General features: G+C 32.9%; 1 protein-coding gene across 1 annotated transcript in view; it reads right to left on the bottom strand.

Annotated features, from left to right (window-relative positions):
• LOC136036945 (SR-related and CTD-associated factor 4-like) overlaps positions 1-14,728 on the bottom strand; it is a 126,465-nt gene that overhangs the window by 68,455 nt on the left and 43,282 nt on the right. The window contains exons 8-9 of the mRNA XM_065719338.1: positions 12,425-12,633; positions 3,400-3,571 (exon numbers count right to left, since the gene is read on the bottom strand). Coding sequence (XP_065575410.1) covers positions 3,400-3,571; positions 12,425-12,633 — 381 coding nt within the window. The remainder of the gene's footprint in view (positions 1-3,399; positions 3,572-12,424; positions 12,634-14,728) is intronic.

The raw sequence follows: 14,728 nt of genomic DNA, 5'->3' as shown, positions 1-14,728 counted from the left end.
ATTTATATCCCCCTGTGCCCCCCGGCGTCCCCATTGTAGTTGTGTCCCTGTGTCCCGGTCGTCATTTATATTCCCTGTGTCCCGGTCGTCATTTGTATCCCGGTGTCCCGGTCTGTATATACATTCGTTTTTTAGTTTTGTTTTTCTCCTTTATTTTTTTCCTTTTTTCTTTTTTTTCTTTTTTAGTTTATTTAGATTTTTAGATTTTTTAGTTTTTTTATTAGTTTTTAGTTTTTTTGTAGTTTTTACCATTTTTTTAGTTTTTTTAGTTTTTTTTTACTTATGTCCTGGTCGTCATTTATACTCCCTGTGTCCCGGTCGTCATTTGTGTCTCGGTGCTTTGTTGATTGCTAATTTATATTATATTTATATTTATATTTTTTATATTTATTAATATTTTTTTAGTTTTCTTTTTCTCTTATTTTTCAGTTTTTTCCTTTTTTTTAGTTTTTTCTTTTTTAGTTTTTAGTTTTTTTTTGTTTTTTACCTTTTTTTAGTTTTTTTAGTTTTTTAGCTTTTTTAGTTTTTTTATTAGTTTTTAGTTGTTTTTTTTAGTTTTTGCCTTTTTTTAGTTTTTTCAGTTTTTTTTTTAGTTTTTAGTTTTTTTACCTTTTTTTAGTTTTTTTTAGTTTTTTAGCTTTTTTAGTTTTTTTTCTTTTTAGTTTTTTTTGTAGTTTTTACCTTTTTTAGTTTTTTTTTCTTCTTTTGTATTAGTGTGAAATAATTCAGACGTCATATGCGGACAAACACGACGTCACTCGACAGACAGACAGACAGACATAACCCACAAACAACTTATTTTTATATATATTTATTCATATTTTTTTAGTTTTCTTTTTCTCTTTTATTTTTCAGTTTTTTCCTTTTTTTTTAGTTTTTTTCTTTTTTAGTTTTTAGTTTTTTTTTAGTTTTTTACCTTTTTTTAGTTTTTTTTAGTTTTTTTAGTTTTTTAGCTTTTTTAGTTTTTTTATTAGTTTTTTTTTTTGTAGTTTTTGCCTTTTTTTATTTTTTTCCGTTTTTTTAGTTATTAGATTTTTACCTTTTTTTTAGTTTTTTTTAGTTTTTTAGCTTTTTTAGTTTTTTTCTTTTTAGTTTTTTTTGTAGTTTTTACCTTTTTTAGTTTTTTTCTTCTTTTGTATTAGTGTGAAATAATTCAGACGTCATATGCGAACAAACATGACGTTACCTGATCCATCCACAGATCCAGACACAGACAACTTATTTTTATATATATAGATTAATATACCTTCATAAGATCAGCTAGATTAATTAGTCGGCGTAAAAATGTCTCAGAAAACTCCCCTTGTCAAACTGTGGTCGACAACTGTACAAGTTTGATTTAATTTGTCATAAGTCAAATTATATTAACTTAAGCAACTCAATAATTTGATAAACTTGATTAATTGAAAAACGATATGCTTGTTAATTGACTTCAAAGGGCTCAATTCAAAAGAAATTTTGATTAGAGGTCAAATATGTCTTTCAAAATCTAGTAGGGATAGTTTCTTCTTTGATTTTCCTCAATAAAAATACCAAAAAAAATATATTTCCAATAGAAAAATCAGAAAATGTATTTTTCAAAATCTAAGGGGGAACCTAGGGGAAATCCCCCACACACACACTTCAATTCGTACGCCTAGGTTATTTAGACTATTGAACAGTTTGATCGATTTGAAACTATTATAATAGATAAGCTCAAAAATCGAGAAATTTGGTAATTTCCTTCAATTGAATTAAAACACAGGGCAAAAGACGTAGGGCAACAGGTCCAAAGAAAATCAGAATGTTAATAGAAGGGAATCATTAGCGCTGTCACTTGCGGACAATAGATATTAAAAACTGCTGGCAACACAGACAGTTAGATTATATTCAGCAAAATCAGAAAAAGTTTGAAGTAGGTTTAGTTCTAATTAGTTGAAGTCCAAAATTATAAGCAAAAGAGTGAAGCAAAGCTGAAGTAGAGAATAAGTTTAATAGAACAAATACTTTTATTTGGGTTCATATATTTAGCTTTAAAATTTTGCTCGCCAACACTTGATGGCGTTGTTTTTTCTCAGGGTACATTTGAGCTTCATCTTTTCAGTTTTTTCATTTATTTTTAACAGTGCTAAAAGCATTAAAAAAAAAAAAAAATAGCCACTGTTTAGCCGTGTTGTTTGATCCCCTTTTTGTCATGCTTCCCTCATAGGGAAGCAATTCCCTCATAGGACGGGACGAAGAACAACTTCATTCTTAATTTGTACTTTTTTAGCTTTTTCTGTGCTTGAAGATGAAACGAATAGCTTTTGTTAAACGAATCGGTTTATTTGATTTAAAACCAAAATGAGTTTAAAAACAAAACAAAAATCGGTCAGTTTTCCGAGACTTTAGGCAGAATCCCAATTGGATATTTAGTTGAAATCCCACAAAATTAGAAAATAGTTATTTAATGTAGATAACTTCATGTTAGCTCAGTAAGAGGGAGCGAAGAGTTATAAATCTAGAATTTAAGTTTTAAGTTTTGAGTTTAAGTTTTGCTATCATTCATCCATGGAGAGAAAGAGTAAGTACATCTAAACGATTTCATGACCCATACACCTTTTGCTCGTTTTACTGGCTCAAATTTTCAGACGGCAAAACCAATTAGACTGAATCTGGTTTATGATTATATTGGCTTACAAATTCACACAAGAGGTTTTAAAAACGCATCTAGTTTTGAAAAGGTTGTGTTACTTCCAGAAATAATGAATAGTGTGGTTGGCTTAAAAAGAGTAAGACATGGAAATGAACCAATAAGATTAAAGCACACTTTTAAGAATGGAATTACAGGAAATGAATCTCTCTTCTTCTTTTTTATTCCCTGACTATAAATACTACAAAATATTATGGTGAAACACAATTTTGTTATAAAGCATATCTAGCAGGTAACTTCACAAGCTACAAAACTGCGTTTTGAACTTTGTTTTATTTGCTGCAATAGATCGATCACCCACATCTGCGATTTGCTATATCCGTGACATAGAGGCTAAGGAGGTTAGCCCCTCTTCCCTCCAGAGACTTACATTGCAAAGGTGTCATAGACACTGCATAAAAATACAATATTTTTCAACTTGCAAAACTCCATTTTTTATGTTTGACAACAAATTTTGCAACTTTTACTTGTTAATGTTTTTACTTGACAATAAGTGAAAACTACAGAAAATGTCCCAGAACTAAAACCTTCGAAGAGGCTTTATCCTCCTAATCATATCGACTTTTCGGCTGCGTTTCTATAATAGTTAATTTTTCTATTACCTTAATTAAACTAGCGAAAAAGATGAAAATTTAAGGAAAAATTAAAATTTGTCAATCCCTCCATCTTATTTTCCTTATAATGGAGTAAGTAAAATGTTAAGGTCGTTTGACCACAGCTCGACCTACCTTTATATTGCGGAGGAACAGTTTCTTCGTCTAAATAGCCTCCTTCTTCAAGTTCTCTAAGCTGCTCTGCAGATACAATTCTGTTCAGAGGAATGTAGGAAACACCTTGTTCCACTTCCCAGTAGTCCTTGAAGTCCTTTCCTTTAAGACCGCGTCCAGGGGCCCAGGCCAGCTATTTAGAAGTAAGAAAAAGTTTTGTAACAATTATCCAAGTTCATTCCGTGAATCATGGGGCTGCGATACGCAATGACTGTTTCAAAGCGTTATGGCCCGGGCGCCAATCATCATTTATGATCATTAATTATTCGTTGATATTTTTTTTTATCTAAGTTGGATTGTTAACTATAAACTGCCAAAACGGAATCTGTCAAAGAACACAAATGTAAAACCGAATTTAAAACAGAATGTATGCTTTTCAAAAGAACTTAATGTAATTTACGATAAGTAATAGTGACAGTAGGGTCACAATAAATTGATGTAATGCATTTGCTTTTAAAAGTAATTTCTCCACAAAAATTATTTTTATGTTCCTACCGTAAAAATTGTATTCCTATAACTGTTTCTTTACTGTATGAAGCGATCAAAATATCAAACAACAGCATACTTACCACGTTGAATACGAGCCCCCGTGTGAAATATTTTAGCACCTCTATATTTCATTATGAGTGAAGAATTGCTAAAATTCGATTTTCAATATTTTTGAACAAAAACACGTAATTAATGATCATAAATAATAATCAAAATATTAAAGACACCATTGGATTATTTTCCTTCCGAAACAGATTTGAAAAAAGAAATCCTACTAGTTTAAGTAATGAATATGATTTGCTTGTTTAATCGAAATTTCATATTGCCAATTAAAGATTTATATTAACTATACATATATAGACTATACAGTGTTAGTCCTTAAGTGGCAAAATGAAACGGCATACGAATAAAAAACAGAAGAAAGGTAAAAAAAATCATAGCCAAAATGAAAGTCTTTGAAACACCGGATGCGCTTTGTTGCCAAACGTTGTGTGTTGTCTAATTAGTACTGAACTCGTAATTATCCTTTAGTGAGTCCCCTTTGTCACCAAAATGGGTAATAACATCCCATGCATCGTTCAGTAGCAACTTAATTTAGGACCAAATATAGTCTGAGCACTGGGAGATAAGACTTGTTACTTACCCTACACACAGATTTGGAGCTGACTTTCGGTTCGCATCGTAGCACTTGGCAACACTTACCTTATCCAAGTGTGCTAAACTAGCAAATACAAAAAAATATACTGACAAAGGAAACTGAGATGCTAAAGAACATTAAAAAGATGGCTATTAATAAAATTAAATTAGTTTAAATTAAATAAATAGTCTTTGTTAAAAGCAACATATTTGAATGCTCAAACAGCGATACGAACTACTAAATTTAGGGACATTGGAAGATTTTCAGAGGTCTTAGAGCATGACTTGTACTGAACAGTAGCTTCTAATCTTATTGTTAAGCAGAATCGACAATAACCAAATATACTAATCATAATTGGCTATTTTAATTAAGTTTTTTTTACTACAAGTTATTCTTTTCGACTGATGCTATATTATAACTTTTTTTAATCACGCGTTTTACTGCGCATCTCAGTATACTTATCAGATTATTTTCAAAAACTTAGACTAAACATCATAACACTCTAGCTTAGACTAAGAAATATTACTAGTTTCAAACGAGCATCGACAAGAAGTTTTATCTATATAATCATGCCCAAAACCAAACGGAATTTCTCCCTAAATCTACGATTTTATTTTACCCTGTGGCAACTCAATAAATTCTTCTTTCCGGTTCCTCCCTTCTTTTAAAAAGCGACGTAGAATTAAATACTTTATTCAAAATGCAGGAGAATTTTCAGAAATAATACATTGGGTAGGTCAAAGAGAGACAAGAACAAATAAATGGTAGAAATTTGTATTTGCCAAAAAAATTTCATGGTTGTTATGATATCATTCTAGAAATGTGACGTGTTAGGTCGACGTGAGATATAGTTGGAAAGAGGGCTTTGAAGTTCATGGTACCGTCATTAAGCTAAAAACTCCTCACTAATACTCGTTTGATTGTTATCCTCTTCCCGAGTAGGCCGTTAATATGGAAAATATACAGGTGGCTTATGTCGAACCAAGCAAGAATAACACGGTAATGATCGGAAATTTGCAAGAAGTGAGGGGAAACAGTAGTTAGAGGGCAAATAATTCTCCGATGAAACTCCTGTCTTTCATGAGGATACAATAATTCGAAGAGCTCTGGCTTCAAATACAAAATTCGGATCGTTTCTAGCTCGTAACTGGCTCACTGGCTTAGCTTACTCGAAAAGCGAGTGTTTCTGCCACTGGGTGAGAAATTATGTATCTGTTAGCTCTCAAGCCCTAATTTTAATGTGGAATTAATTAGAAGTGTAACAAAATTGTTTTGCTACATTTGCGGACGTTTTTGCGGAGGATTTTTGCTAAGATTGACAAAATGTAAATGAAAGTGATGAATTCTTGAAGAAACTCCTCAGATTTATTTATGTTATTCTTATTGGTACTATTATGTTAGTGGATATATTCGTAGATTTTCCTTTTTTTTTTTAGACCTGAATTAAATATGTAGACAATAATATCTGAAAAGTTAAATAAAAATGGCTAATAATCTACATTATGTCAATGAGGACTTTTAAGGACCCCAAAAGTTTTTGGTTTTTTAGTATTGCAAAGGATATATATATATATATATATATATATATATATATATATATATATATATATATATATATATATATATATATATATATATATATATATACTCGCCAGAAGCAACATACATAAGCAAATATAAGTTAATAGCCCCTTAATCGAAATTATTTTTTGTAAATATAAACTGTAAAGTCTCTATCGCTAGAGGCACTTTTGTGAAGCCTTTGTGTTTAGCCCCATCAAACTGTACAAAATGAGCAGTAAATTAACATGATCCACAAAAGCCAAAACAAAAGTTTCTGAAAGTTTTTTTTTATATGAAGTCTCCATGCGCTTAGTAATGGACACTTACTGAACAACACCTGGTGTAACGTAACTTGACGGAAACGTAAGTGTTTCTAAATTTAAATAAATCCTCACAATTTAATAAGTTTTTAGTTTTGTTATGATTTTGTCATTTTGTAAATTTCTCTCCTTAAAAAATATCGAGTTGAGAACTGATGAAATATTTCTCAAATATATTAGTCTTATTTGTCTTTTTGCATTCATGAGTTAACATGACGTGATTTTTATGTATGAAACCATTTCAGGTTCTATAAATATAAATCACCGTAGATTAGTATGACGTCAATATTGTTATAAGCATAATAGCTGTGATTCAGCCATGACGTCATTTTCACAATATATGGCAAGATCTCCAGGCATTTCCATTAGTTTCTTAAAAAGAGTGATAAGATGATGATCATACCTCTAGCCGTTGCGATTTCCTGTGCAGGAATAGCAATCACGTGGGCCATTAAAAAGCATCGAAAATCCAAAATGGATGAAAGGTCGAAGAATATTGAACCTAAATCAGCTAAAGAAACTAAACCTGACAGTGGAACCCTGACTGACAAAAGCAAAGATAATGGCGCAAGTAATATGTTCCCTCTGGTAGAAGAAACAGTTGAAGCCGAAGTCTGCAATGACGCAAGACCGTCATCCGTGAATGGTGAAAGTGACAAACTTAAGTTGTTCATAAATTATTATGGAAAAATGATAACAATTGAAGTGAAGCCCAATGCAATTATTAAAAATGTCAAGAAGGAAATAGAGATTCAGTTAGGAATACCCGAGAAAAAGATGCTGCTAATTATTAATGGAAAACAGCTTGAAAATGACGACACAATATCGGATTCTCATTGCCAAGATTTATTTTTGATAATAACAGACAGCGATCTATGTAAAGAAAACCGAGAATACAAGAAAAAAGTTTTTCTTTCCATTTGTGAAAATCTAGTCGACGAGCCAAATAAGGAGGTTTTGTTGGGAAAGCTACATTTATTGGTCGTGTGTATGAAAACTTTCGGTGCTAAAATATTTGACCCTGATGTAAAGGCTGAAATTGTAAGAATCTTAAAACAAGTCTTTAAAATACATGAAAAAAATAATAAAGAAAGGTTGAAAAGGAAGGATGATGAAGAAAAGGAGATGGATATAAAATATTCTCAGGATGATCAGCTGCTGAACAAGATCTATGATATTCTCCATACACTCCTAATTGTGAACGAATATGGTTTTTATGTTTATTTTGATGAGGTGATAAAAGGCCCGGTTAAAGAACTGTTGACACCCAAAGAAGCATGGCAAGACCAGCTGTTTGGACTACGCATAGTCAATGAAGTAATTGAAGCTGTGGGTCTAGAATGGGACAAATGGTACTGTGACAAAGATAAAATATTTATAAATATGATCATTGAAAAAATGATACAAATTATTGACAGTAGGCCACCGGCAGTCGTTTTAGAGGCGGCATTTCGTGGAATTGGTCTTCTGGGGCTGCACCAAGGAGCCATTATTAAAAAATATCAAAGTTTTCCAGAATTCCTAAAAGAAATACATTTCAAAGACTTGAAGAGTTCCAAGCTCTTCCAAAACTTGAAAAAAGCAGTACCAAGGCTGGAAAAGTTTATAGAGAAACAATATTCCGAAGACCTCGAGTTTCTTTGTGTAAGATGGAATGCCTCGCTTACTCTGCAAATACTAAGAAGGGAATTGCAAATTGAAGAGCAAGTCAATACTAATGTATTTGTGAAATGAAGAAGCATCATCATGAAGAAACTGGGTCGTTGGGTGTGGATGGGTGGGTAGCTTAAGTCCAGATGAGATTGGGTGTATTGCTATTTTAATGCTTACTTCTTTTTGCCAATTTTTTTTTTCATTCAAGCTTATAGAAAACTGATGACTAATTAAAGTTTAAAATGAACATTGTTAATTTTTGAAACCATTTGTTTAGTTTGTTCGGGAACATTTTACATTAATCAATCAATTACTACAAAATTGATTTTCTGTACAATTGAAAGTATCTTGTCTAAAGTAAGCTGAGGAAGCTGCTGTTACAATAATCCGTGTTCGATTAAAAAAAAAAAAAACACAGCCTCTTCTGCAAAGAAGGTCCTGAAGTGAAATCAGTGAAAAAAATCGAGTAAGGCTTTGAGTATGGGTAGTTTGCAGCTGGCCTCTTCGTGGCAAACTTCGTGGCGTAAAACTAAAATTGAGTTCAAACGTTACTTCCGAAGTGTTATTTATTGAGGATCCCAATTTTCAAAACGTGTCAGCAATTGAAACAGGTCATAAATTCTTCGAAAACTGATTCCAGTTTTTTCTTGGCTTAAGCATTAACATAAAGTTTTTAGTTCTATAACCTCTACAGTTCATTCTCATTTTTCTAGCCTTGTTTCTAAACTCTTGCTTTGGCAGATAATGCAGGGTCATGTTTTTCCGTGTTCTATAGTGCTGTTGAACATGGTCTAGATAGACTGGAGTCCAAGTCGATTGACTTTGATGGTGTTAGTGTTTTTCACCTTTTTTGTGCTGACCGTCCGTTTCTTGTATCTCACTTGTACCTTATTTTCCAAAAGTATTTGTCATCTTCTTTATGTGCCGAATTCATTTCTATGTGGGACTCCTACGTCTATTCTTAAGCTCAGGAAAAAAAAACCTTGAGCGCAGATCTTATTGCCCTATTACAGTTACCTTATTAGATCGTTTTTAGTGGACAGAAATGTCAATATGCCAGTTAATAAAAATAAAAAAAATAAAAAACATGTAGCCGACTCCTATATGAGCCCCCGCACCCGACAAGTGGTAAGCGTGTATATATTGATTCTCCTTATAAGTAACGAACTCCAGTTGAGTTACGTTGAGTTACGGCTCCCCAGGGTACACATATAACGTTGAAGGCTTCCAATGACTTTAATAGCCAGTTGGATCGTTTATGGCATCTTTGTCGATTTGTAGTGGGTTTTGCGCTTGTCAGGTATTTCTCGTTTTAACTAAAAAGTTATACTTTTTGGTGAGACACCGTAAATGTTTTTGCAGTTAACATAAATAGTTGTAAAGATTGGCAACTGAAAACTAAGATAAAATAGCATTTATTTAAAAACAAAATTCAACATAACAGGATTGAATTAAAATCAATTAGTTGCAGGCATCAAGCCATGGCTAATTGTAGAAAAACCAAGACAGGTAGTCCGACTGAGCGAGATTGCTTCAGATAAAAAATTCAAATAACAAAAGTTCAATTCAAAATTATGTGGTACATGACGTCATCGCAATACACATGTATAGAGGCTATGTTATTCATTTTCATTTTTGACACGTTTTGATACGTGATCTTGCGTATCTTCTAATCGCATTTGTCTTTCTTGTCTTGTCTTTCTTCTTCATTTTGGATTTTGATTGCTTCAGACGATTTAGCAATGCCTAAATCGGCAATTTTGTGCTTGGGGTAAATTTTCATTGGGAGAATCTTCCTTGGGGAGGGAAATTTCCGGGGGGGGGGGTGAATTTTCCAGGGAAAATTTTACGCTGGGGGTATTTGTTAGAATTCCTATACGAATTTTTTTTTAATTATCTTACATTTTCTTTGCCAACTCAATTTTGCACGTGAAGGTGCTCCGGGGAGCTATCCGGTGGCTATTTCCCGCATATTTTGATTTGGAATTAAAGCTATGGTACTGTATGGCTCATTCTTCAGTTTTAACTTTCATTTTCACTTAATTTGGGGAAATTTGGGGAAAATGGTCCAAATAAGGCTTTACAGCGTTATTTCAAGGCGTCAATATCAATCAGAATTAAGACCCAAAATCAAGTTTTCTCTCAGAAGGGAAGGGTATTGACTCAAAGGGAGGAAGGGATCTAAACTTTGAATACAAGTAACTATTATTGGACTAATACTAATTGACTTTGTGATTTTAACAAGTTCATCTGTGGTAAAAAATAACTTTTGAAAATAAATTCACAAAAAAAGGATGCATAAGGTAATGTTTTTTTTAGTTGTGAGGAGAGGTGGTCCCCCTTGGATGCGTACAGTACGAATTAGCCGTGTTTTAAATTTTATCAATTAACACGCCTGTCTGAACTTAACCAGTGAATTGAGGCAAACTTGAGATATCTCTGTGTTCAACTCATATTTAGGAGCTTTAGATGCACCGTTTGGGTTTTGGCACGATAAAACATGAATTTGGGCAACACAATTGTGTTAAGAACACAGAAGCAATACGAAAGTTCAGTGACGCCAAAAGAAATGAATTGCAAGCAAATAAACAAAAATTAATTTAAGGTGACTGGGAAGCCTGATGGAGAGCTAATATATTACAGTTAATTTGGAAGTAAGTTAAATAAACGGAAAAAAATATGCGTCAATTTGAATAGGAATTTCTTTCTCATTACCTTAAATAATCAACATTAGTTTGAAAACAAACATAAAATGAGAAAAAAGATAACTCCTTAGAAATTAAGAACAATCGCTTAAGCAAGGCCAGTAAAAAACAAACCATAAGCAATTAAGCAGTTTTAATATTTTTTTTTTAGTCTCTGAGGAAGAATAAAAACAAAAGAAGCAAATAATGTATGGAAGAAAGCAAGACTTAAATTTGGAGAGAGTATGTTTAGAAAAATAAACAATATGTTATATAACTCACGGACCCTCCCCCCCCCCCAAAAAAAAAAGGCTTATTTACAAGAAATGGGTGAAGCAAAAGGGGGTGAAAAACTAGAAAGTGTGTAGGAAAACATAGAAAATAACAGAAATTCTCATAAGACTCGTATATCAATTGTAGTTAATCACTGAATTTAAATTGTACTTTGCTCTTCTTTCTCTTTTCATACTTAATTTTTCATGAATATAATTTTCACAACAGAACAAAAGCTCAAAATTTTAGTAAATGCAGTAAAAACTCGAACTAATACTTACAACAATTAGATTTGATGTCATATACTGCATTAAATATGCAACTGTAACTCTAATCTTTAGTTATGTTTATTAGGAGCCACCACATTAAAAAAAGGTTAACTTTGAGAATATTAATCTTCATTGTAAAAAAATTGGATTAAATTAATTACAAAAGAGCATCAAAATGCAAAATGATGAAAATTAATATTAGACAAGGGATATATATATATATAATGGCCAAAACATTAGGTAAAAAAAAGCAGCAAGCAAAGCTCAATAACAAACACGATTTAAACGTCCAAGCACAAATGAACAAATGCCCATGAGAACTCCCAATAACGAGAGACTATCTTGAACCCGACAGCAAATATTAAATTTGAGGCCTCCGGAACTCAGGCACAATTTTATTAGACGTAGCATGTGCTAAAATGTTGCTTGTTTCACAAAAGCTGAGATGTAGGAGCCCCCTTGAGTCTTTCAGAAGTATTTCAATGAACCCCTTTTTGGGTTGATTGAAATGGCATCCACGTTCAGTGCAAATTCAGACACAATACTTTTGGCAATTCTGATTGCCTCAGATAGACAGTATTAATTTTATTTATATTTGTATTTTTTTCACTAATCTTGCATTTTAAATCTATTGGATATTCAGGAGAAAGATATTTCATATTTAATTATAGTAGCGATTAAAATCTGATTTCTATAAACTTCTAATTTTGAAATACAAAAATTTGGCAGTAGAGTAGAGATAAATCAACTGAAGTATCTTAAAAATGGACTGATAAAGGAGGAGAAAAAGGAAATGAATGGTTCGGAAAGTCTGCAACCAGCAAACATAGAGGAACATCTTTTCTTCACTCTAGACAATTTTAATTGAAATTAGTATATATGCTCATTTATTGTCATGCCATAAATAGATGTAAAGGCCTAAGCGTTTCTTTTTCAAATAAAAGATCAAAAACTTGTCCTGGTGCAGCTAAATTATCTGAAACAATTGTGTCCTCTCTACTTATTTTGAGCTGCAAAAGTTTCAACCTCCCCCCCCAAAAAAAAGAAATCATTTGTGCTTAAAGCGCTACCAATTGCCCTTAAATATAAAAATCTTACTTGAATAACTTTTCCCTGGAGCTTGTAACCGGACAACTTGGTCAAAGCTTTGTACGCATCCTGACGCCTACTCATGCATATGTAGGCGCACCCACGGGGAGGGATTAAATCGATTGAGACGATCTCCCCATACGGACTGAATGTATCAGACAAGTCCTCCTCTCTCACGAGTTTGGACAAGTGCCCGACCCATAAAGTTGTGCTGCATACTGAAAAAAAGGAAAAGTTTAAGGACGAATTTTAACTTATACAAGCTTTAAGTGCCCTTGTTGCTCACGAATCTTTAAAATGGTTTATTTATGCGTTTGGGATCACGTGCCTCACTTGTCATGGCTTTCTGATATTATTCTACTGTCATTTACCCCTCTCCTCGAAAAAATCCCTTTTGATCTCCTTTTTTTCCTACATTTCCTGTCAACTCAAGTATTTGGGCCAAGAGGACCACAGCATACAAAAAGGAATTGAAACTGATTTGCCTGACAATGGGGCCAAAAGCGTTTTTTCTGAGCAGCTTGAAACTCTCATTTGTAATCTCCAGGGCCGAAGTGTCTGGATTATAAAATAAAATAGGGGAAAAGGCGCCCCTAAAGCCAGGTTTGAAAAGAAAATTCTGATCGGTAAAAAACTTAAAATTTTAAGCCTTTAGGCCAAGGAGCTTCAAGGCACAAAAAAGAAATATTGGCCCAAAAAGGGAAAAAACATTAACCTAGAAACTTAATTTTCTTTTCCAAAGTTTTCTTTTTCATACAAAAATAAAGAGCCAGATTAAAACTTACAATGAACAGAAATTATACTCTACAACAGGGTTAAATAAATACTATAGAACTGTATATATCAAACACATTAACTGTATATTATTTGATATAGACAGTGAATATATATACTTACATCTCTAAATTATACTCTATACACTTCATAATCATTGAGAAAAAATAGCCATAGAGCAAAGAGTCGGAAGCTGAGGAGCAGTGGTCCCTCTGTTAAATAGTACCATTTCTGTTAATATAAGTCTTAATATTACTCTTTACTTTTCTTTGAAAAAACTGCTTCTTATGTTTAATTTCTGTTCGTTTTTAATACCATATTCAGAGCAGTCTAAACAACCGTGGCGAAATTTCTTGGGGAAAATTCAAAATTTTGTGTTTAGGCACATAGGAACTTGAACAATCTGCAAAAATGTTCTAGAGATGCTGACAATGATGGTGGAATTTTCCTCAGAGTCACCCCCCTTTTAGGATTATTTGCTCCATTTCGAACATATTACAAATTTTTTAGGCTTGCAATTTTTGACACAGGTGGCTGTTTTCTTACAGTTCAGTACCACAAACTCTTTTGTAAAACTGCACCTGCGCTAAAGTAAAACTGCCCCCGGGACTGGGAGGGGGGTACATCCACCAATTAGGGATTATCAAGTTTGTCAGGATGCAATAAAAATTGATTCCATGTACGCAACCCGTATTTTATTGTAGAAAAGACCTGTAAATTATTCTTTTAGACATAGAGGTATCAAAAACCTTTTCTATCAACTAAAAGCAGAGGCATGAGAGCTTGTATCAGATATATCGAATTACAAAATACGGTCTTGATAACGAGCTGAATATACGAGGTTTGGAGGCACGCAAAAGCCACGACACGTTGAAAGGGATTAATGAAATCAAACGGTTCTTTAATCTTTGGAATGACCAGCTTATTTGTCCGTTGAAATTAGATTCTAACTAACATCGGGTCTTCAGTACCCGAGTATACTATGGAGCTCCTATGGAGTAAAACTCAAGGTATGAGTTTATTAATTTCACGACTTAAGCATCTGAGATTCGGATAGCGACTTGTTAATTCCACTACCCCTTAAATTATACATTTTTAATTCTGATGACTTTACATTTATGATTCCTTACGGAGGAGGCGATTAAAACATCAAAGGAGAATAGTGCCTTTTCTACTTATATAGATACAATTGCCTCCTATTTTCCAAGCGTAATGGTTTCAGCAAGTAATGCTCTCACTTGTACCCTGTATACATGGAGGCACTATCATGCCATCTAAATTGCTTTATTAATTTTTCTATGACCTAATATAATTAGTTGACATCTCCCCCTCCCCGTTTCAGATGCATCTTAATTTCTTGGGTGTAGAAATTAGCAAGCTGCTGTTCCGACGTTGATCCAAAGAGATTTGATCCGGGTACCGAAGAATTGGTTTTAGTTCTACGGGGTAGATTGCAAATTTTGGCAAAAAATTTTGGCTTTTTGTTTTTATCAATCCAGACCAAATGAAGCCACCATATCAAATTGAACCATTTTTGAC

Source organism: Artemia franciscana, chromosome 2 (genome assembly GCF_032884065.1).
Source record: "Artemia franciscana chromosome 2, ASM3288406v1, whole genome shotgun sequence".
Lineage (NCBI taxonomy): Eukaryota > Metazoa > Arthropoda > Branchiopoda > Anostraca > Artemiidae > Artemia > Artemia franciscana.
Note: the sequence above shows the minus strand (reverse complement) of the source record. Positions and strands in the feature narration are given on the sequence as shown.